General features: G+C 40.2%; 1 protein-coding gene across 3 annotated transcripts; it reads right to left on the bottom strand.

Moving 5' to 3' along the window:
* Positions 1-1,300: 1,300 nt before the first annotated feature.
* ube2d1b (ubiquitin-conjugating enzyme E2D 1b) lies at positions 1,301-23,368 on the bottom strand. 3 transcript variants are annotated; one of them, XM_044178334.1, is made up of 7 exons: positions 23,170-23,368; positions 17,393-17,456; positions 11,858-11,889; positions 9,769-9,846; positions 4,175-4,280; positions 2,733-2,826; positions 1,301-2,606 (listed from the first exon to the last, which is right to left on the bottom strand). In XM_044178334.1, the coding sequence occupies exons 1-7, from the start codon at positions 23,191-23,193 to the stop codon at positions 2,561-2,563; spliced, it is 444 nt and encodes a 147-aa protein (XP_044034269.1). In that variant the 5' UTR covers positions 23,194-23,368; the 3' UTR covers positions 1,301-2,560. The 3 variants fall into 3 exon arrangements, with proteins under 3 accessions (XP_044034269.1, XP_044034271.1, XP_044034270.1); XM_044178336.1 differs by lacking the exon at positions 11,858-11,889 and having other exon boundaries at positions 23,170-23,365; XM_044178335.1 differs by lacking the exons at positions 17,393-17,456; positions 23,170-23,368 and adding an exon at positions 12,493-12,543.
* Positions 23,369-23,786: the final 418 nt, after the last annotated feature.

The raw sequence follows: 23,786 nt of genomic DNA on the forward strand, positions 1-23,786 counted from the left end.
ATCTATTCAACTCATCCGGCAGGTTGGAATCAGAATCTGTGATGGCAGGTCGCAGGTATGTGGGTAATAAAGTGTTTGTAATTGTGCAGCCACATTGTGTTCATAAAGCTCTGTTCTGGCAACCCAGTCTACACATTTGTTTCCTGTTCTAACAGAGTCTATATGTCATGCATGCTTATGTATTATTTTTCCCTGTGTTTTGAGCAAAGGCTTTGCCTGAATATTGCCAACCAGGAAAAGCAGGCAACTAACCCAGGGCCCCAAAACCCCAGGGGCCCTGAATTGACCAGGCTTAGCGTAAGTGATATGTGCTAATCTAACTGGAAATTTATTTCAGAATATGCACAACTAAGACACAATATCACCTGACATCATATGGTCTTAATGTGGATCCTGATTTATTATCTGATCTTGAGACCCTGCCAAAATCAAAGTCTAAGACCAACATTATTTCAGATTTGTGCTTATATGTTACATATTCTTGAATTTATTTGGTTTTAATCAAAGCACCATGCAGCAAATGTGGAGCCAGGTAGTTTTCTATATGACCCTATGTCATTAAACTGGACATTGGACCATTAAAATCAATGCAATACTTGAAATAATTAGGAAATATATTTATACTTATATCCACTTTGTACTTAATTGATGTTGCCTGTATTATAGTGTATTATATTTTGATTTGCTTAGAACTTCTATTTCTGTGTGCACTGAGGTGATAGTGAGCAGCTGTAACAAAAGAGTAAAGTGTTTCTGATTCTGATTTTCTACCATAGAGAAACTGGAGGGGCAATGGGTTATGCCCAGGACCTTATTTTTGCCCCATAGACCCCCCAGCAGGTTAATCCAGCTATGGTTAAATTTTCTGCCACTAAAAGCTCTTTGTCTGTTATGTATAAATTTATTTATTTTTTTGTTTGAAACATTTGTTGTTAATATTTTAACATATTAAATTACTACCATAGTGTTGTTTAGTGATCTGACATTTCTTCAATTTCTCCGTAAAACATTTCAAACATTTGTTTTAAAAGTTTAAAACGGTTATCATTCTTTGTTTGTAAGTGATAGTTATTGTTTACTATCCTCGTTTTCCTTAGCGTTTATGGATATGCTTTTGTACCATTTAATGCTAGCTACCATAGGCTATTTAATGATCACAACTGAATTAGACCATATTAATAGCAAATAATATGATCACTTAATTAGAACATGTCAACAGAACAAGATCACAAAAGATACAAACTGCCTTTCCACACATCAAAATTAAGCTCTGTGATAAATACTGAGCTAGACCATAAAGTCATGATAAAAACCGTACCATTCTTTAATTCAGTACAAAAGGTGCCACACAGGCCTCAGACACGAGAGACTGTTTACAAAGGAACAGAAAATTGGATTTTTATCCTTTCTACAGCATAGATATATAGACAGACTGGATGTCAAACAGAAGAACATATTGAACCCTTAGATGGGATTAAAAATCTGATCTTTGTGCTTGTGTAAATCCAACCAAAAAGCCAACATCACAGCTATTCTCAGGGGGAAAAGAGTACATTGTTTTACATTCTGATGACGAATTTAAACGAAACTGAGTAAAACAATAATATAGTTCCAGAGGACTTTTAATACTCTACAATTAATAATAATAGTAAGAGATGAAGAACACAGTAATACATGACTTAACTTGTAATTGCTACCATTTTCAGGGCAACTACAACAGTACATTGTTTCATTCAACTTTGTCTGCTACAAGATGCAAAAGAACTCAACAAAAACCTCCATCACCCACTACATGAAGATGAGGTGAAGTTTAATGTTAAAAGGGATATTATGACATTGTCAGTATTCATTTGTTTTACAGATGTGTCAGAATGAGGAAGTTCCATATTTGGCATTCACCATTCCACATTTCCATGCTTCAGTGTTTCTTGCTGGCTGTTGATGGACACAGCAGGTGCTGAACCTGGGATTTTCAAGTTATGGAGCAGCTTGTCTAACATGTATGCTATCCTGCTGCACTATTACTCAGCTCCACTGAAAACAGTTGCTTGTTGCTGAATGGTATATGGTGGGATTTATGTCCTACGATCCATTAGTTTTACTTAAGAAATTAAGAATTAAGCACTTTGTAATAAACTTGTGAGTTATAAATACAATTTCCTTGATGCAAAAACAACATGCCAAACTTTAAAAAGTCAATTTATCCATTAAAGGACCATAGGCTAATCTTTCTCATCTGCTCAAAGTAGAACCCTCTGCCTCCTTTCAAAAACAAATAATGTATATGTCATGGTCTCAGATTAATAATAATGTTGATTCAATTCAATTTATATATATAGTGCCAATTCATGACAGAAGTTATCTCATTGCAATTTTCCTATAGAGCAGGTCTAGACCATACTCTTTATAATATTGATGTTGATGACAGTTCAGTTTGATAAAGGTTACCCAAGATTATTTCATGATTCCATACTATAATTTACAGTGTGTTGTGACTTTAAAAAAGGAAGGAAAAAGAAAATTTCCTAAATTGTTTTTTATCTTTGATGGGTTTCTTTCTTTACATGGCATACTTTTGGGTCCATTCTTTTGCTACTCTGTTGTATCTGAGGAGAGAAAAGAAGAGAGTGAAGTGAGTGGATGATAACCACTGACAACATCAGGTACACACGTCACCTGATATTGATATTAGTGGACAATAGAGCACCACCTGAGCCTGTGTGTATACTCACTTTTCTTTGTCGTTCTTGTAGATGTGTGCTATGTCTGGAACTAAGGGGTCGTCTGGGTTTGGATCACAAAGCAATGAACATATGGACAATAAAACTGGAATGCAGAGGAATTAAAAAGATCTCATTAGTTACCATGTAGATGAAGGATGTTTAAAATGAGTCTACTCCTGATAGACCCCTACATGTAGTCACCAGGAGTGATGGCTTCTGTGTCCTATGCACCCTGTCAGCATTGACTGGTAGGTGGGAGGGAAGGGTATGCGTAACGAAATTAAAAATTTAAATGCTGAACAGCACTGTATTCATTACCTATGTAAGAGCAAAGTTATTCCCACAAGAAAAACAAGAATCAAATGCTGACATTTGTGGATTGAAGCATCTATGAAAAGTATTATGTTGATCAAATAACAGTAGTTTTCAAATTCAAAAACCAGGAAGGCTACATTTCCAAAATGGCTGTAAAATGTTCCATTTTCAGTTTTAAATGTCACATTACTGCTGGCACAGTACCTCTATTACTGCACATTACAGTGGCACAGTACCTCTATTGCTGCTGTTTACTGCTATGCAATATCCTCCGTCTCATTATAACCTTAATAAGCTACACTTAACTTGACAGTTCATGCACTATTACCTTATACCGTATTATTATCATCAACCGGTAAACCTACTTGGTACTTCACACTTATTTTATACTTGGTACTTACTTGGTACCCACTTGGTACTTAATGTATTTTCTGACCTGTATTACAGTGTATTATATTTTTTGCTAGTATTTCTATTCCTGTGTGCACGGATGTAAAGGTGAGCTGCTGTAACAAAAGAGTTTCCCCTCGGGGATCAATAAAGTATTTCTGATTCTGACATCTTAATTTCCTGTCTGGATAGAAGGATGTTGGTCAGTATAGTATAGTATAGTATAGTATAGTATAGTATAGTATAGTATAGCATAGTATGTATATCCATCCATCCATCCATCCATCCATCCATCATTGCCAGTTTATTTGGTTGCACCTGGCTAAAACTAATGCAGTGTATATATACAGTATATATGGAATTGCTACCACTGCCTGATCTATATCATACAGCCATAATAACACAGAAAAGAGCTTTACACAGTGGTAATGACATAAATCTGGGTATTTGAAAACTATGGTAAAAAACAAACAAAAAAGCACAACAAACCCATATATATAGTTTCCCCAAAATAAATACATGCTTTAACATTTTGGAAAAAACTCTAAACATGCAGGTAAATAAGGATTCCAGTGTATTATTGAATTGATTTTACCGTAGACTGCGGGAAAGCACCACAACAGTTTCTTCAAGTATACTGAAATTTGACCGAATTTCATTCAAAACCGAGATAAGATCAAAATAATGACATAGTGGAGTTGTTTCAGTTAAATTTGACAGTGATAGCAACAGGAGAGTGGAGTTACCTTTAGACACTGTTAGTGCTGGAGACCACTGTGACCGTAGAATATCCAAACAGATACTCCCATTGCTGTTTATATTTGGGTGATAGATCTTTGTTGTAAATGCTACCTGTAAAAAATCGTAGAAAAGGTTTCAATTGTAGTCATCTGGACATTGTTTTCAGAATCAAGACGTTTCGGCTCCCATCCAGAAGTCATTCTCAATTGTGAAAAATGGTCTGAGAACTCAGAACACCCATCTTACCTGTAAAAAACACATTTTACAGATTTCACATTTTATTCACACAGGTCTGACTGAGCAGAGAAGATGCACTTCCACAGTTATTGTACTAGTGTTTGCATTGTAGCAAACAAGCCTTTATTATGGACATGTCAATTTCAAACAGCAATCTTAATCTACTTCAGTAAAGTATACTGCTTAGTGTTTTTCTTTTCCACTTTTTCTCTGGTGGTAATCTGTAGTGGTACCACTGCTGAACAAAGAAAGGAAACCTGGGTGCAGAATTGATTGCTGTGAACGCAAACTAGTAAAACCCTGCAGTCAGAATGACTTCAAGTTCACTTTTTAAAACTTTTTTCATTGCAGTTTGAATGAAATATGAAATTAAACAAATGTGTAAATGACAACAGTCAACGACTGCAACAAACATTATGTATCATGTATTCCTATAGCCCTCAGTGATGTCTATTTAGTAAATTACGGCCCCATTTAGAGTAAAATAGATGATAAACCAGGGAATGCTCTAGGGCGCACTATCTTGTGATTGACAAATCGCTACCACGGCAACCTGTAAATCAGGATAGAGGCGTAGCAAAGCATATCCACAATTAAATAGCCGTGAACTTGTTTTTTGGGTGTTGTCCATGTTTTCATCTTAGAAGTTTGACCCTTTCACAGTGTGTTTTCAGTTCATGAAAGTTAATTTTAATATTTTGGTCACCTAAAAATGTCTTGTTCAGTGTTTGGTTGTACTAAAAGGCACTAAGGAGTTGGCTATTCATTTTTTCCGGTAAATACATTTTGTTTTAAGCCTTTTTTTCCCAAGCCAAAATTAGCATCCCAGTTAATATCACAGTTAATGTGAATTACGACTGATAATTTAGTGTTTCCCTTGCTCTTCCTCAGCTCCACCCTCTAGTCCAAATATGGCTCACTATGTCACTTCTGACTCCAAAAAACCAAGATGGCGACGGCTTCAAAACAGTTGTCCACAAACCATTGGGTGACGTCACGGTGGTTATGTCAACTTCTTTTATACAGTCTATGGTATAACCAGACACCTGTGACACAGGTGTTTGTTTGCAGTTCTAAATTAATGCATCAATATTAAACTATAAGCAAAGGCAGCAATAGTGAGGCTGAGCTAAAGATCTCAGAGCTAAAAACAACCCCAGGTTTCTTTTCAGCACTGTAGCCAGGCTGACAGAATCATAGCGCTATTGAGCCATGTATTCCTATAGCCCTCAGTAGTAATGACTTCATGAGCTTCTTTAATGATAAAATTGTAACAGAACCAGACTCAATGGTGGGCGGCAATCCGCTGCTGCCGTGTTAGGTTTTAAGCAGCCTACTACTCATCATTAATAGAGGAAAATAAGAACAATCCCAGGTTTCTTTTCAGCACAGCTGACAGAGAGTCACATCTCTATTGAGCCCTGTATTCCTATAGCCCTCAGTAGTAACGACTTCATGCTTCTTTAATGATAAAATTGTAATTATTAGAGACAAAATTAATCACGTCCTGCACTCAACCGGCAACAATTTATCCTTAAAGAATAAAGCTGTAAAACCTGATATATATTTAGTTTGCTTTTCTCCCATTGAGCTTCTTCAATTAACTTCAACGATTTCATCATCTAAGCCATCGGCCTGTCTCTTAGACCCCATCCCAACTAGGCTGCTTAAAGATGTTTTACCCTTAGCACTTCTTTACTAGATATGATCAATCTGTCTTTATTAACCGGCTATGTACCACAGTCCTTTAAAAGTAGCTGTAATTAAACCTCTCCGTAAAAAGCCCACTCTTGATCCAGGGGTTTTAGCCAACTATAGACCTATATCAAACCTTCCCTTTCTCTCTAAGATCCTTGAGAAAGCAGTCGCCAATCAGTAGTGTGACTTTCTAAATAATAGTTTATTTGAGGACTTTTAGTCAGGATTTAGAGAGTGCATCATAGCACAGAGACAGCACTAGTGAAAATTACAAATGACCTTTTAATTGCATCAGACAATGGACTTGTCTCTGTACTTGTCTTGTTAGATTTTAGTGCTGCCCAAATTGCTTCCGAGGGCTGTGCCTTCGGTGTGTGTGTGTGTAAATGATTAGTTAGTTTCTTTGGACTGATGAGCAGTTAGGATCTGGCATCAGTGGGTGAATGTGATATGTAGTGTGAAGCACTTTGAGTGGTTGGAAGACTAGAAAGTCGCTATACAAGTACAGTCCATTTACATGCAATTTTCTGATGTTAAACTCTGACAAAACTGAAGTTATTGTACTTGGCCCCAAACACCTCAGAGACACATTATCTAAAGATATAGTTACTCTAGATGGCATTGCCCTGGCCTCCAGCACCACTGTAAGGAACCTCGGAGTTATCTTTGTTATCTTTATCATGTTTCCCACATTAAACAAACTTCAATGACTGCCTTCTTTCACCTACATAAAATTGCAAACATCAGGCACATCCTGCCTCAAAATGATGCTGAAAAACTAGTCCAAGCATTTGTTACTTCTAGACTGGATTGTTGCAAATCCTTATTATCAGGCTGCCCGAATAAGTCCTTTAAGACACTCCAGTTGATCCAGAATGCTACGGCACATGTACTGACAAGAACTAGGAAAAGAGATCATATTTCTCCAATATTAGTTTCTTTGCACTGGCTCCCTGTAAAATCCAGAATAAAATTTAAAATCCTTCTACTCACCTACAAAGCTCTTAATGGTCAGGCACCATTGTATCTTAAAGAGCTCAAGAGCCTATTACCTCACTAGAATACTGTGCTCCCAGAATGCAGGGTTACTTGTGGTTCCTAGAGTTTCCAAAAGTAGAATGGGAGCCAGAGCCTTCAGTTATCAAGTTCCTCTCCTGTGGAATCAGGTCACAGTTTGGGCTCGGGAGGCAGACACCATCTCCACATTTAAGAGTAGGCTTAAGACTTTCCTCTTTGATAAAGCTTATAGCTAGGGCTGGCTCGGGTGAGTCCTGAACCATCCCTTAGTTATGCTGCTATAGGCCTAGACTGCCGGGAAACTTCCCATGATAATCAGAGCTAGATTGGGTGACATCATTGCTAGAGTGAGGGGGCAGCTGTAAAACCTTAAAAATTTCTGTTCTACCTCTCAGGCCCACAACTTTTCAGTTTTATATGTGTTTTACATTAGTGAACCTGGACATCAAAATGAACTAACAGTAGGAGGAGAAAAGAAAGGACTTTTGAAAGAAGGTTTGCTGTGGTGAAGCTGGTAGTCTGAGTCTGAGGGACAGCTGCAGGGAGAGGACCAGAGAGAAAATGTGACCAAAACTGAACAGAAAAGAGATGTAGAGAAGTCTCAGGTAAGAGTGAGAGAAGGAACGAGAGGCAGCAATAGAGACCTAACACGCACGTGTGAGAGAGCGCTATGTAACGTTATCTCCACTGGAAAGACAAGCTGTGTCTCAAATCCATACTACATACTAACTCTGTACAGTACGTAGTACATTATAATTGTCATAGTATACCATTTTACTAGTGACTATACAAAAATATCCACATACTTTCAATTTATACTAACAGGAAATGATACAATACGTGTGACATTGGATGTCAAACTGCAACTTTGGAAAGCTACTGCCAATTAAACTTCACAAACATTTAATACTTATTTTTTGTTTTCCAAGATTTTTTTGGACCAAAACCCACTATTTATTTATTTTTTTTCAAGCGTGAGCAGGTCCTCCATTTCCTTTGTGCACTGCATTGTAGGAGAGTAGTGTACATACTCAAAATGTGCTACGAATCAGTATGTAGTATGGAATTGGGACACGGCAACAGTTTTAATAATATCTTGTAGATATAGTGGATGCAATGCTATTCTATAGTCTTACAGGCTGCATATGTTCAAGATTTGAGAGCACCTACTTTATCTATTTCTCTCCCAACTCTGAGCTGAACCATGTGAACCCCTTCCTGTTTAGGTAGATGTTGTCTAGCAACGCAAATGGCAGGAATTCTGAGGCTCAGGAACTATATTTTATGATGTTTTAAACAGAAAAGCGAGATCAAAATTAGTTATATATGAACAAATGATATTTATAATTTGATGACATGGTTCCTACTACTGCTATGGCAACGGCTGTGCATGTAGATGCAGCGGCAGATAGCTTCTTCAAACTTCGCTACATTTTTGTTCTAATCTATTTTTTCCAGCTTTAATTCTGAAACATTGAATGATTTGATTTGGTTTAAAGAGCTAAGCCAAAATTGTTCAACTCAACTGGAACAACTTTGCCCAGCCAGATCAACCTTACCAGGCACAACAGCAGGTAATGTGATCGCCCCAGGAGGAGAGAAAGAGAGCCGGGACAGGAGCCATGCTTGCCCAGCTTGGACTTAAGCCTGCTCCTGGCTAATGTCTGGTCTGGACGAAATGGGACTCAGTCTGGCCAAGCAAGAGGAAATCAGATACTGTTGTCCCCACATCTTTACAGAGACTTGCTCCATCAATGTCCCAGATCATGCACTCGACAAGCAGACCATGTTCCAAGCTGGCAGAGCGCAAGACTCCAGCAAGATGAAAGGAGGAGGACTCTGTGTTTACATCAATGATGCTTGGTGCTCAAACGCTAACAAAGTGGACAGACACTGTTTCCCAAATGTCAAGCCTGTGAGGAGAGAGAAGCTACTTGTACATGAACTTCTAAAAGAGGGTATCATGAGGGGATCTTCATGGCTTCACGTAGACATGACGGTGTTAGGAGAGACAAATAAATCTGATTGACAAGAGCTGTGACACTGTTTACAAAAAAGGTTTGTCAACTTTTTTTTTCTCCCAGGTTAATCGACCCATCACACAGATCATAACATCCTCAGGGGCCATTGGTTTGCAGTCCAACAGTGCTTGTTTGGTGGGTCATTTTCATTTGGCCCATATGTCCACCAGCCACAGTCACTCAGCAGTTCCTTAGGATTTTGATTACCTCTCAGAGAAAAGTAAGATGTTAAGATGAAAAACCATATTATCATCACTATCTCTATCTGCTGTTTATTTCCATCAGATGCAAATTAAAAAAATGCACTGCAGAATTATTTCCTGGGTGTAATACGTATATGTATGTATGTATGTATGTATGTATGTATGTAAATAACTGTATATATTGTTTTATTTTATATGTTACCCTATTCTAATATAAATTAAATGATCTGTTATGTTCTATGTGTGTAGCATAAAAGGACTACAGACTCATTTCGTTGTAAAGCCTTGTGTTGTAAAATGATAAATAAATTATCTTGTACTTGTATATGACATTTTCTTAGCAAGATTCCTGACTGCACAATGACCATGATAAATTCCACAATATGACAGGACAAAACTTTGAGTAACCAAACCAGCTCTTACCTTTGGTGGCTTGAATGGGTAGTCAGTGGGGAAGTGGATTGTGAGAAAGAAAACTCCTCCTTGGTAAGGACTGTCACCCTGACATAAAGACATGTGCAACATTGCTGTCAGTAAAACATTTCACACCGAAAAGTATTAAGCTAAAACCAAATGACATAGCACATTACAGTTACCTTGAGTGAAAACAGGGGCCTGTGTCACAATAGAATAATGTGAACAAGAAATACTAGAAACAATACATATCCTATAAGTAATAGGTGTCACAGGTTGTCATTTGTGTTTTCATTGGTTGCCAAGCTTCAAGAGAGCAGATCTTATCTAATATGAGTGCCGACGAGTTCTGATGAGTGCTGCTCCTGCGGAAAGCCAGTTGAACTGACCAGGATTCAGGTAAAGCCTGCATCCACAGAGCGCCACAGGAAGTCATTCCTGCCTGTGGCCATCAAACTCTTTAACTCCTCCCTCTAAGTGTTAGTCTGTATGACCCTAAGTCATTAAACTGGACATTGATCATTACATCTCTGCAATACTTGACAAAATTGTGCAATATTCTGTGTTAATACTCCTGTGCAATATACTCTAAAATTCCCTATTTATTGATATTTATATTTATTCATACCTCTATTACTGCTGTGCAATATCCTCCGTCTCATTGTAATCTTAATAAGTTACACTTAACTTGGCAGTTCGTGCAGTATTACCTTATACCGTATTATTATCAACCGGTAAACCCACTTTGTACTTCACACTTATTTTATTTTATACTTATAAGTATAAAAGGGTGGTACTGGTACTTAATGTATTTTCTGACCTGTATTATAGTGTATTATATTTTTTTTTGCTTAGTACTTCTATTCCTGTGTGCACTGACGTGATAGTGAGCTGCTGTAGCAAAAGAGTTTCCCCTCGGGGATCAATAAAGTATTTCTGATTCTTTCTTGTTGTTACCAATCAAAGTATTCAGTGTATGTTGTGGCCTGTTAGTAGCTAGTAGTTAGAAAATGCTGAAGAAAGGAAACTTTGATTATTATGATCAGTTCTGTCTTACCAAAATCATGTTGTGAATCATATTGAAAATAAAAGAATTTCAGCTTAATTAATGGAAAACTACAGTTTTTAACTTAGGTTTTATTTTTGTTGCTCAGGCCATTTATTCTATTTGTTATGATAATGTTGTACTCACCGAGTTAATTGCTGAAATCTCAGAATGTAGCAGCATCACTATAAAAATTGGTCCAAGGGGGCAACCGACATGAGTTGATCATAGAGGTTATGCTCACTTTTAGTTTGACTCCTAAATAAAGTGATTTAGATAATCTGGATAAACTGTTGGTTTGTTTCCAAAATGTTTGATCATGTCTGACTGCTCGTACTTGCCTCATCAGACATTCGTTCAGACGTTCGTTCTCAAGATCTCAGTAATTACTGTGGTGACTAAAATGTATTGATGGAACCAGTGACCCAAGTTCTTTTATTAACCATAGATTTCTTTTAATATTCACCTCTAAATGTAATTCATTATTAGTAACTATATGGTTAACTACTGTAAAAAAAAAACTACTGTAATAAAAGTCCTGTTTTAAGAATCAGCTACATCATCTGCTACAAATCTGCCATTTATCTTTATATTATAATGGACAGCAAAGTGATTCTGTTGGTCTGTTAACATGTTGCTGTATGTAAATGCATTAATTTAGACCATGTATGTGTATCTGGTCACAAATATTCCAGATTACATTTCACCTTTTTTAAGTCTCCTTTATCTTTATAGTTTATACTCACCTAATGATGAATATGCAAACATATGCAAGTATACTTTTAAGCTCAAAATCAATTCAATAGCTTGATCCCGTGTCACACTTTGTGTTACACAATGTAACTGCATAGAGCCAAAGTAATATGAGGGGATGCAAAACTATTGAAAGGAAATGCAAAAGTAGAACAAACAAATCCACTGTGGTCTTAAAGGCATATGTAATGGTAAACAATGTAAGTGCACATAGATACTAAGAGACCATTTCTAATGTAGCACAAGCATAGGAGTCTGTGTGAGAGGACTGAAAGCCTTAAGTGATGGCGTGATACTCACTGGACCCATTATGGTTGCCTGCCAATGAAACACTAGAAGCAATTATGGGAGAAAGAGAAAGACACAGGAGAATGTAAGCTGTACGTCAAAGACACAATGTTCATCACTCATCATCAGTTACAACCATAGACTGTATATAACGATAAAAGACATGACAGCTCCCCAAAAGTAAAGCCAAAACATCTCGATTGCCACCTGGTGGCTGGCTGCAGTATAGGTCATAAACCCCGCCCCCTCTATGTTAGCGGATTGGGACATGGTCCAAACTAAAAAAATCAAAGTACATGTCAAATAAATTTCTGTTATTTTAGGTAGTTCTGATCACGCTGATTATGTTCAAGTTTGGTTCTAATTAGTTATTTAATGCTATAAAAAGGGGGTTTCACATCATGATTGACAGCTGAGCCCTGCTCACGCCTGAGTTGGCCGGGTGTATGGGCAGGACCTCGATACCGCTCCAGCTCCAACTCTGATCACTACTGCGCAGACCCTGGCGCCAAATGACGTCACCAGCGCAAGATAGCAGCACCTGTATCCGGGATGTTTTGGCTTAATTTTTGTACATCTTTAACACACTGTGTCCAGAGAAGCTCATAGTTCTGCCCAGCATTCTCTATGTTACAGGTAAAGCTAACCATCCATCCATCCATCCATCTTCTTCCGCTTATCCGGGGCCGGGTCGCGGGGGCAGCAGTCTAAGCAGAGACTCCCAGACTTCCTTCGCCCCAGACACTTCCTCCAGCTCCTCCGGGGGGATCCCGAGGCGTTCCCAGGCCAGCCGAGAGACATAGTCCCTCCAGCGTGTCCTGGGTCTTCCCGGGGCCGCCTCCGGTGGGACATGCCCAGAACACCTCCCGAGGAGGCGTCCAGGAGGCATCCGGATCAGATGCCCTAGCCACCTCAGCTGGCTCCTCTCGACGTGGAGGAGCAGCGGCTCTACTCGAGCTCCCCGTGTGACTGAGCTCCTCACCCTATCTCTAAGGGAGCGCCCAGCCACTCGGGCGGAGGAAGCCCATTTCGGCCGCTTGTATCCGCGATCTTGTCCTTTCGGTCACTACCCAAAGCTCATGACCATAGGTGAGGGCAGGAGCGTAGATTGACCGATAAATCGAGAGCTTTGTCTTTCGACTCAGCTCCTTCTTTACCACAACGGTCCGATACAGCGCCCGCATCACTGCAGGCGCTGCACCGATCCGCCTGTCAATCTCACGCTCCATCCGTCCCTCACTCGTGAACAAGACCCGAAATACTTAAACTCCTCCACTTGGGGCAAGGACTCCCCACCCACGCCAAGAGAGCAAACCACCTTTTTCCGGTCAAGAACCATGGCCTCAGATTTGGAAGAGCTGATTCTCATCCCAGCTGCTTCACACTCGGCTGCAAACCGTCCCAGTGCATGCTGCAGGTCCTGGTTTGAAGAAGCCATCAGAACGACATCATCTGCAAACAGCAGAGATGAGATCCTGTGGTTCCCAAACCGGACACCCTCCGGCCCCTGACTGCGCCTAGAAATTCTGTCCATATAAATTATGAACAGAACCGGTGACAAAGGGCAGCCCTGGCGGAGTCCAACATGCACCGGGAACAGGTCTGACTTACTGCCGGCAATGCGAACACAGCTCCTGCTCCGGTTATACAGGGACCGGACAGCCCTTAGCAAAGGGCCCCGGACCCCATACTCCCAGAGCACTCCCCCAAAGCGCCCGGGGCACACGGTCGAATGCCTTCTCAAGATCCACAAAGCACATGTGGACTGGTTGGGCAAACTCCCATGAACCCTCGAGCACCCGATGGAGAGTATAGAGCTGGTCCAGTGTTCCACGACCGGGGCGAAAACCACTCTGCTCCTCCTGAATCCGAGGTTCGACTATCGGACAATTCTCCTCTCCAGTACCCTGGAATAGACCTTACCGGGAGGCTGAGAAGTGTGATCCCTCTGTGATTGGAACACACCCTCCGGTCCCCTTCTTATACAGAGGGACCACCACCCCGGTCTGCCAGTCCAGAGGCACTGTCCCAGACCGCCACGCGATGTTGCAGAGACGTGTCAGCCAAGACAGTCCCACAACATCCAGAGACTTAAGATACTCAGGACGGATCTCATCCACCCCAAGCCTTGCCACCAAGGAGCTTGCCAACAACCTCAGTGACTTCGGCCAGGGTGATGGATGAGTCCGCCTCGGGTCCCCAGCCTCCGCTTCCTCTTCGGAAGACGTGACAGCGGGATTGAGGAGATCCTCAAAGTATTCCTTCCACCGTCCGACAACATCCCCAGTCGAGGTCAACAGCTCTCCACCCGCACCGTACAAGGTGTTGGTGAAGCACTGCTTCCCCCCTGAGCCGTCGGACGGTTTGCCAGAATTTCTTTGAGGCCGACCGATAGTCCTCCTCCATGGCCTCTCGAACCTCTCCCAGAGTTTTTGCCTCTGTGACCGCACGGGCTGCAGCACGCTTAGCCTGCCGGTACCTGTCAGCTGCCTCGGGAGTCCCACGAGCCAACAAGGCCCGATAGGACTCCTCTCTTCAGCCTGACGGCATCCCTTACTTCCGGCGCCCACCACCGTGTTCGGGGATTGCCGCCGCGACAGGCACCAGAAACCTTGCGACCACAGCTACGAGCCGCCGCATCGACAATGGAGGTGGAAAACATGGTCCACTCGGACTCAATGTCCCCAACCTCCCGGGATCTGGGAGAAGCTCTCCCGAGGTGTGAGTTGTAGACCCTGCTGACAGAGGGCTCCGCCAGACGCTCCCAGCAGACCCTCACGATACGCTTGGGCCTGCCAAGTCTGTCTGGCTTCCTCCCCGCCAGCGGATCCAACTCACCACCAGGTGGTGATCGGTTGACAGCTCCGCCCCTCTCTTCACCCGAGTGTCCAAGACACGCGGCGGGAGAGGTCAGATGATACGACAACAAAGTCGATCATCGACCTCCGCCTAGGGTGTCCTGGTGCCACGCGTGCACTGATGGACACCCTTGTGCTTGAACATGGTGTTAGTTATGGACAAACTGTAACTAGCACAGAAGTCCAACAACTGAACACCGCTCGGGTTCAGATCAGGGGCCGTTCCTTCCGATTACCCCTCTCCAGGTGTCACTGTCGTTGCCCACGTGGGCGTTGAAGTCCCCAGTAGAACAACGGAGTCCCGGGTGGTGCACTGTCTAGTACCCCTCCTAGGGACTCCAAGAAGGCCTGGTACTCTGCACTGCTGTTCGGCCCGTAGGCCGCCACAACAGTGAGAGACCTGTCCCCACCCGGAGGCGGAGGGGCGCGACCCTCTCGTTCACTGGGGTAAACTCCAACACGTGGCGGCTGAGCTGTGGGGCTATGAGCAGGCCCACACCAGCCCGCCGCCTCTCCCCGCCCGGCAACGCCAGAGAAATGGAGCGTCCAGCCCCTCTCGAGGAGACGGGTTCCAGAGCCCAGGCTGTGCGTGGAGGCGAGGCCGACTATATCTAGCCGGTATTGCTCAACCTCCCGCACAAGCTCAGGCTCCTTCCCCCCAGCCGGTGACATTCCATGTCCCTAGAGCCAGTTTCTGTGTCCGGAGATCTGGTCGCGAAGCCCCTGCCTTCGACTGCCGCCCAGATCTCTCTGCACCGGCCCCTTACGGATCCTCCTGCGGGTGGTGGGTCCACGGGAGGACGGCCCCACGTCGCTCCTTCGGGCTGTGCCCGGCCGGGCCCGATGGGGAAAGGCCCGGCCACCAGGCGCTCGCCGTCGGGCACCCACCCCAGGCCTGGCTCCAGGGTGGGGCCCGGTAGCGCCAATCCGGGCGACGTAACTGGCCTTGATTTTAAATAATCCATAAGGGTCTTCTGAACCGCTCTTGGTCTGACCCGTCACCCTGGACCTGTTTGCCATGGGTGACCCTACCAGGGGCATACAGCCCCAGGCAACATAGCTCCCAGGGTCATTCGGGTACTCAAACCCCTCCACCACGTTAAGGTGGCGGTTCAAGGAGGGGTAAAGCTAACCTTACTACTGTAACCAGCTGATCACAGGGCTACTAACAGCTACTCCCGTCTCAAGTCACTGTCTGTGCCTGGATTATTTAAAAGGTAACCCGTCCAACTGACTGCAGAACAGGTGGAATAGGAGATATATTCGGCTCTGTGGTGTATTTCCCGTTCTAGTCCCACTATCACTTCCAAAATAAGTTGCGATGTAAGAATGGTGCATAATTGACCCTTTGGTAAACCCCTCGCCCAAATTTTGATTGTCCAATCATAGCTGTGCAACTTCAACTAGGCACTTCATGACTGTCAAGTGTTCTCGCTGTGCTGAAGCAGGTTGAAGAGGTGGATATCATGTATCACTTTGCTGATTCGAATCACTTTGTTCAGTTCAAATATTCGTAGTCACTGACTATGTAGTTCATTCACTTTTTTCCTGAGCTAAGTGGTTGCATCACTGTTCAAATGCACTTCAGTACATACGCATCACCACTCATAGGTACTATGAGGTAAGGTAAGTGCAACAATAAGTGATGACTGTCTTCAGTTCAGTAGTACATTTGGTCTGTTTGAGTTCCAAGCCGTTTTGCTCAGTTCAGTACAAAACTAGTCAATACAAGCACTGTACATGAGGTTAATAGCGCAGCAGCCTATTATGTGTGATCAAAATGTGTTTGTTTCTGCTTTCATGGTCTTTTAATATGCTTTTAATGATGTAAAAGTAATGTACTGTAAATCATAGCTGAGCTGACAACAGCGCTCTCAGAGACCAGAGAGCTGCTCCACTACTAAAAGTTACTGATTCGGTCAGTTACAATGGTGATTCAGTATAGTCAGTTCAGTTTACAGATTTGTTGATAACGATTCATTCATACATGTACTGAACACCTCTCGCAGTGTGCATGGGGCACTAGCATGGTGTCATTTTATGCCTTTCCAAAACCAAAAACAGTCCAAATATGAAATTAAAAAACTCTAAACTCTGTACATGTCACACTAAACATCATTAAACAGAAATTAAGGGGGCAAAGCTTATCGAAGTGTCATCATGATACATGGATGAACACAGTAGCACCTGCAAGCAGATAACTTCATTGTGTATCTCCAGTCCCACTAAAACTAGTGGTGTTACATAACTGGCAAATATTTAAACTTTGTAGCATTTATGGGCAGAATTTCCCAACAATAGGTGTAAAAAATAAAATAATGGGTATCTGTGACATTTCACATTTGAAGTGCACTCAAAGTAGTTGCTGACAAAGCTTTGTGGTGGCTCAATTAGGATTGGAATCTTCTAGCCCCTCTTCCTTCCCTAGCTATGACTATCCCTCTTATCAAAAAAGATAAAAACAATCATCTTGAAAAACGTTCATGCTATTGTCTATTTCTAGGACAAAGTGTATTTCTATAATTGCCTTATTTGTTGGTTTTATATAATTCAGTAGAAACATTTTGTTTCGAGAAAGACACGTTTGTGTACTATTACCACCTATTAACTATAAAATGTCCCACAGGAAGCTGCCACTTTCGTATACACTCACATGAGAAATTGTGACATAAAATGTGTGTGTACTCACAGTCATCACCCACTGGTCCAGCAGAGCACTGTGCTGGAGGGTCTCTCTGCAGGTCCTGGAGCTCCTGCTCAATGCAGCAGAAATACTGTTGTTAGTTATTCAGCTAAACAGGTACTTATCAAGTGTAATACTCCTTTTTACTTGAGTAACAACTTGAGATCAGTGACCTCTCTCTATGAGCTTAGCCACAGTGACTAATGCTGATAATATCTATACAGTTTGGTTTCTCTATTTCACACAAACTTTACCTCATGTGTACCACATGTTTTTCCAGGAAAGATTTCTGGACAAACACGTGGTACAGACTGACAAAAATTTGCCAAAAAAACAAAATCTTAACTCAAGGTGAACTAACTAGCTTTGTCTGGTGCTTTCCAGTGAATGGAATAGTAAGTGGACCCTGAGTTAAGATTTTTTTTTGTCAAAATACTGGTTCCAAGGTCAGCGTTCACGTAAAAAAAAAATTGCTTCTTTTTCTCCACTACCTTCTCTCTTCTTCCAACTGATGTTAGTGCCACCATAACAACATAATTTTCTTAATTTTGTAGCTATTTTTTCAAAATTCTTGGACAGCATTTGTGGTATTCCATATATGGCGCTAATGAAATAGAAGATTACATTTTTCCTTATTAAACATTTTTTTTCCTGTTTTGGTAAAGAATGTCTAATATATGGAGCTTATTTCATCATCCATTAACAAAAAAAAGATGGTAAAACACTTGCATTGCTTGAATAAAGTAATTGTTACAAAATATTTTTATTCATTCAATTATGAAAAATGAAACATATTAATGTATATGAGGATAACTTTTAACCTAAGATAGTTTTTAAATTCATCAAATTTAACGTAGAAAAGGTTTCAGTCGTAGTCATCTGGACACTGTTTTCAGAATAAAGACGTTTCGGCATGAATACTTTAGCACTTGTAGTTGTTGAGATTTCAGCTTTCAAACATTACTCCCATATACATTATACATTTTAATACTTTATATAAAATCACTGAAACATGTTAGAATAAAGAAATGTCATAGCATAGTACATGTCCCTTAAAGAGCTGAACATTTTGATATTTGAATGGTTTCTGTAGCTGAAAGTATGTAGCAGTAATTGTTGACCGGAAAATGCACGGAAGACGGAATAATAACTAGAAAAGCAATATCTAAAGAACTTGCAGTGTGAATGCTGGATGTTGAAACGCTGACACTAAACTAGACTGCTGGATTTAAAAGTTGAATGCTACCAATAATGTATGAAAGATGTGGAATATTTTAAGGATTGTTGAAAAGCTAATGCTACGCTGAACTGCTGGCTTTAAAAGTTGAATAATGCCCATAATGTGTGAAAAATGTGGAGTGCATTTTAAGTTTTGAATGTAGTTTGTAGTTGAACGTATTAATAAGACGGTGTAGTCCCGTGAAAAAAGTGGACGGGAACTGCAATTGAGAATGACTTCCGGATGGGAGCTGAAACGTCTTGAATCTGAAAACAGTGTCCAGATGGCTACGACTGAAACCTTTTCTACGATAGAACACTCCTGGACGAATGAGGGACTACACCTTCTCATCAAATTTAAGTGGACCACTAGATTTTGGTAGTATTGTACACTAAGTCACACTAAACATTTTATCAATATGTATTTCTAATGTATTTCTGTTCCACTTATCAACATAAAGTGTAACTTCATTAAGCTTTCCTTAACAAATTTCTGCATTTAAGAAAATAAAAAACACACAGAGAGAGGAGAGAGTTAACTGTGATAGAAGAAACTAACCATAACAGTAAGATGAAAGAAGACGTCTTTATAATTAACATATCAGGTAGATTTGTACAATGAAAATAAATGATTTTTTTTTTTTACCTATCACAAACACAATCCTTTATTTTTGCCCAGTACAACTATACAACAAATTTCATGTGGTGCATGTGTCAAGAATGAAACAACATACATAAATCCTATGTATACATTACGATAAAAATAGAATCACCAAGGTCTGGATATTTACACAAGCTATTGACAAGAATAGACATTCAGCATTTAAGTTGCACCATGAACATATACAGAAACAAGCAAAAATAAAAAAATATATATATTTTTTTATATAACATTGCTATCGATGTGAAGATTATATACAGGTGTCAGGTAACAGTAATACTAATACAACACTGGCAAGAAAAAATAGTATAAGTATTCCTACAAATGACGACAGAAGGCAAAAGAATCCATGATAACAGGCGAAGAGAATTTGGAAATGAAAATGTAATTCCACAACAACATTATAATTTTGCACATATGTGTTATTTAAGTAAAAATGAAAATGCAATAATCCAATTTGCATTTTCATTTCCACATGCTCTTAATGGAATTCTATGACCATATTAAAATGAAAATGGAAAAGCTGTTTGAATTTTTTTTTTAAAGTTGTAACCCGCTGTATACTGGACAATATTCAAATGTTAAATATGAAAATGAAATATAAACAATGTAACCTGATTTTCCATTTATGCAAGCAATATTTAAGCAAAAATTTAAATGAAATTTTCTAACAATTTGAAAATGAAAACTGCATTTGACATTTCATTTTCAAAGACTTAACCTGCTGTATAGTGGAAAATATTAAAATGTTAATTCAAATTAGAAAATTAAAATGCAATATAAACAATGCTGCCTAATCTTCCATTTGTGCATGCATTATTTAAGTCATAATTAAAATTTAAATGCAATTTGTAAATATAAATGCATTAGACTGGGGGCACTTTGAAAATGCAATGTCAAATGCCATTTTCATTTTCTTTTTTAAATTGTATTTTAATTATGACTTAAATAATGCTTGCACAAATGGAAAATTAGGCAGCATTGTTTATATTGCATTTGCATAATTTTTCAATTTGAATTAACATTTGAACATTGTCCACTATACAGCAAGAAGTCTTTGAAAATGAAATGTCAAATGCAGTTTTCATTTTCAAATTGTTAGAAACTTGCATTTTCATTTTGACTTAAATATTGCTTGCATAAATGGAAAATCAGGTTACATTGTTTATATTGCATTTTCAAATTTGAATTAACATTTGAATATTGTCCCGTGTTCAAATGTCAAACAGCTTTTCCATTTTCATATGGTCATAGAACGCCCATATAAGTATGTTGGAATGAAAATGAAAATTTGATTATTGCATTTCCTGCATCCCTGAGCAGGAAATCATCCAGTTTTTGCATGAATAATTTCATTGCGATATTGCTGAAAGCATGAAAAAATATGGCAGGGTATTGTAAGATTGTAAAGGGAAGTAAAATGTTAACTTAAAGGTTCATGATAATTTGTCAGAAGCATCAGGGTAAAGGGGGCACAATGATTTAGATGCAGTGGGTAAAAGATTGACTAGCTAGATAGGGATATTGGCCTGTATCAGTTTTCACAGTGCCACTAAACCAATTAGCAGACATCCCTTCTTGATGTTTCACTAGCAAATAACTTGTCCCAAGAGGCCCACACTTTCCCTCAACCCTACTCTGTTGTCCTCCTCTCCTCAGGTCAGGCCTCTCTCTCTCTCTCTCTCTCTCTCTCTCTCTCTCTCTCTCTCTCTCTCTCTCTCTCTCTCTCTCTCTCTCTCTCTACCCAACAGGCAGTGGCAGATGGCTGCCCACCCTGAGTCTGGTTCTGCTCGAGGTTTCTGCCTCTTAAAAAGGAAGCTTTTCCTTGCCACTGTCACCAAAGTGCTTGCTCTTGGTGGGAATTGTTGGGTCTGTAAATAATATTATAGAGTACGGTCTAGACCTGCTCTATAGGAAAAGTGCAATGAGATAACTTCTGTTATGAATTGGCGCTATATAAATACATATGTAAATAAAACTGAGGTCACTTCTTTGTTGGATAGGAGTGGCACGAGGGAGACGTAGAGCTTTCAAGATCTTCCCTGAGAGCTATACCCATGTTAAAGCTTTCATGGAGGAGACAGCTAAATCACCTATCACAATATTAGAAACCCTACTTTCCAATGAATACGGAATGGCCTTCATGAGGACTTGTGGTTGTTAAGAACTATATGACGCTTTCAACATACCCCAGATCTCTTTTCATTATCTGGCTTCACTAATTCTAACAACCGCAATCAGGATAAGCAGTCACGCGACGCTGGTTATCAACCGGAGTTGACTTACCAAGTCAACTCCGGTTTTCCCAATCTAGTGACAAGCACATACACATAAAACGGGCGGTATTAGCAGCATATGACCAATCGCAGACATGGACAAGTCTAAAGGCAGCAGAGCGGCATATTTTACGAATGAAGAGCAAAACTATAATATTAGAGAAATGCGAAGAAGTTAAACACACTACAAGACTACACCACAGACTACAAGCAAACAGTTGCAGCTGCCAAATGTGGGAAGGGTAGAAGGCATAAAAATAAATAATAATAATTGGTGAGTGTATGAATGCTTAAATTAATTAATGGGTTTATAATATCACTGCCCTATCATTAGGGCAGAGATCTGACTATAGGCTTATTACATTTATAATAATAAAACTTATTTGTATAGCACTTATCAAAACCAGTGTTACAAAGTGCTTTTCTCTAAAAAACGCAACAATAAAATACACAGTAATGTATGAATAAACAGGCAGGCATAGGGAATAAAAGGAATAAAACTTCAACATAATGGATGATTAAAAACCATAAATAAAACACCAAGGATAAAATGTAAGACAAGGGTGAATTAAAACTTAAAATAAAGCAGTGCAAGACTTAAGTGCAGCTTCAAGAATAAAGTATAATGTACAGAATCTGAGGCTTACTTTCATATCTTATAAGTACAAGTACAAGGAATCGGAAGACTAAAGTACAGGGGTTTGTCGGTCTTTGAACACTCTTGCCCTCCTAAGAGATCCCCTCACGATCCGCGCACCAAGCTTGTATTTCTTTTGTTTTTAATATTACGCGCACCGAGCTCCACGGGATCTTCTATCAATGGTGATGCCATTTTCCAAGAGAATTGATTGGTCGTTAGCCTATATAGGTGGTGCTTTTGTAAGCGTTGATCTGTTATCTCCAACATAACCTGCTCCGGAGTAGGTTAGGTGTTCAGCATACTGTAAGTTACCATGGCGATCTGCCCCGGAAAGAAGTGAACCACCGTCGTAGGACTGAAAACGTAGGGTTAAAGCTGAATTTACCTCGCTAACCCCAAATCCTGCTTCGTAGTGCAGGCCCCTGGTGTCTATCCACGTCTAATATTATCTTAACGTTAAGGCAGTTACCCCTGACAGCACTTACTGAATAGCGTGGGTATGACAGCAAAAACAAAAACAAAAACGGAGAAACAGCTATAAATGTATGGCATTGTGTTATGAAGTAGTTAACTTTCCTGGTCACTGCAGTACTTGTCCACCGCCAAGAGGACAACAGTACAACAAGTACAACAGGGCTGTTGTCCGGTTAACGTTACTTAGACAAGTTAAAGAACACAAGGAGCAAAAGCTTCGAAAACAGTGACAGATTGACAAAGATGCAGCCAGAGTAGTTACTAAGCTAACTTGGCTATTTGTTAGCGAGCTAACTGGCACGAAACTTTGAAGTTGTCATTGGCTGCTGTATCTGTTCTAGGAGGTGTCAACAAATATATTTAAAAAACGTTACACAGTTCACCAGAAGCTATTTTAATGTAGGGATAGCATTGAAATCGTTGTTAAACCTTTTTGTTGAAATTAATTCTAACGTTAGCCTCTGCTGGACTAGTTAGCTACCAATAGCTGGCAACCATAGCTAGTCAAATTTACCTTCTGTATTCTTTTCAGTGCCATGTTGACTGATGCAGTTCGCTCCTCAACTCACTTCGCTCTTTATTTGAATTTCAATATTATTGCTGGCGAAGTCAATTGCTGTTTATTCCCTGAGTACTTCGACAGCCGGGGTTGTGTTTATGTTTTTATAAAACCTCTTTTGTTTCCGCTTTCTTCTGTTTACGGTCGCTCGTCTGAAGTGAATCATGGGAAAAGTAGTTCTGAATACTGCAATGGAGAAATACATCCATGGGAATGACAATAGAAGTATTGCATTGACATAAGTTCTTACATAGCTCTGTTTCTGACTCGTTTGAAGCCCATTGGAGTTTTTTGTGTATGTTGGTTGCAAATTGTCAGCATTTTTTTTTATTATTTATTTTTTACACACGTAATAATTGATATGTCAACCACAAGTACTCATTGTGTTGATTTTGAGTACATCATGTTGAGAAATTATCCAGTAGCCTATATTTTCTCTCATCTGTTCTAATTTACATGCATGTCCACATGTTTATTACTTAATGCGCACTTCATACAGGCCTGTCTCAGAACAAGTTCTTCAGCTGCTATTTTGCATCATTGTTTGTGACAATAAGATTTAGGGAAGTTGG

This window comes from Siniperca chuatsi, linkage group LG20 (genome assembly GCF_020085105.1).
Source record: "Siniperca chuatsi isolate FFG_IHB_CAS linkage group LG20, ASM2008510v1, whole genome shotgun sequence".
NCBI lineage: Eukaryota > Metazoa > Chordata > Actinopteri > Centrarchiformes > Sinipercidae > Siniperca > Siniperca chuatsi.

What these genes read in the sequence shown, in the direction of transcription:
- ube2d1b (XM_044178334.1), bottom strand. Translation starts at nt 23,193, where the DNA reads ATGGCACTGAAAAGAATACAGAAG. An exon ending in AGGCAACCATAATGGGTCCA is followed by an intron (nt 9,847 to 11,857) that starts GTGAGTATCACG and finishes TCTTTATGTCAG; the next exon opens with GGTGACAGTCCTTACCAAGG. An exon ending in ACCCATTCAAGCCACCAAAG is followed by an intron (nt 4,281 to 9,768) that starts GTAAGAGCTGGT and finishes GATTTTTTACAG; the next exon opens with GTAGCATTTACAACAAAGAT.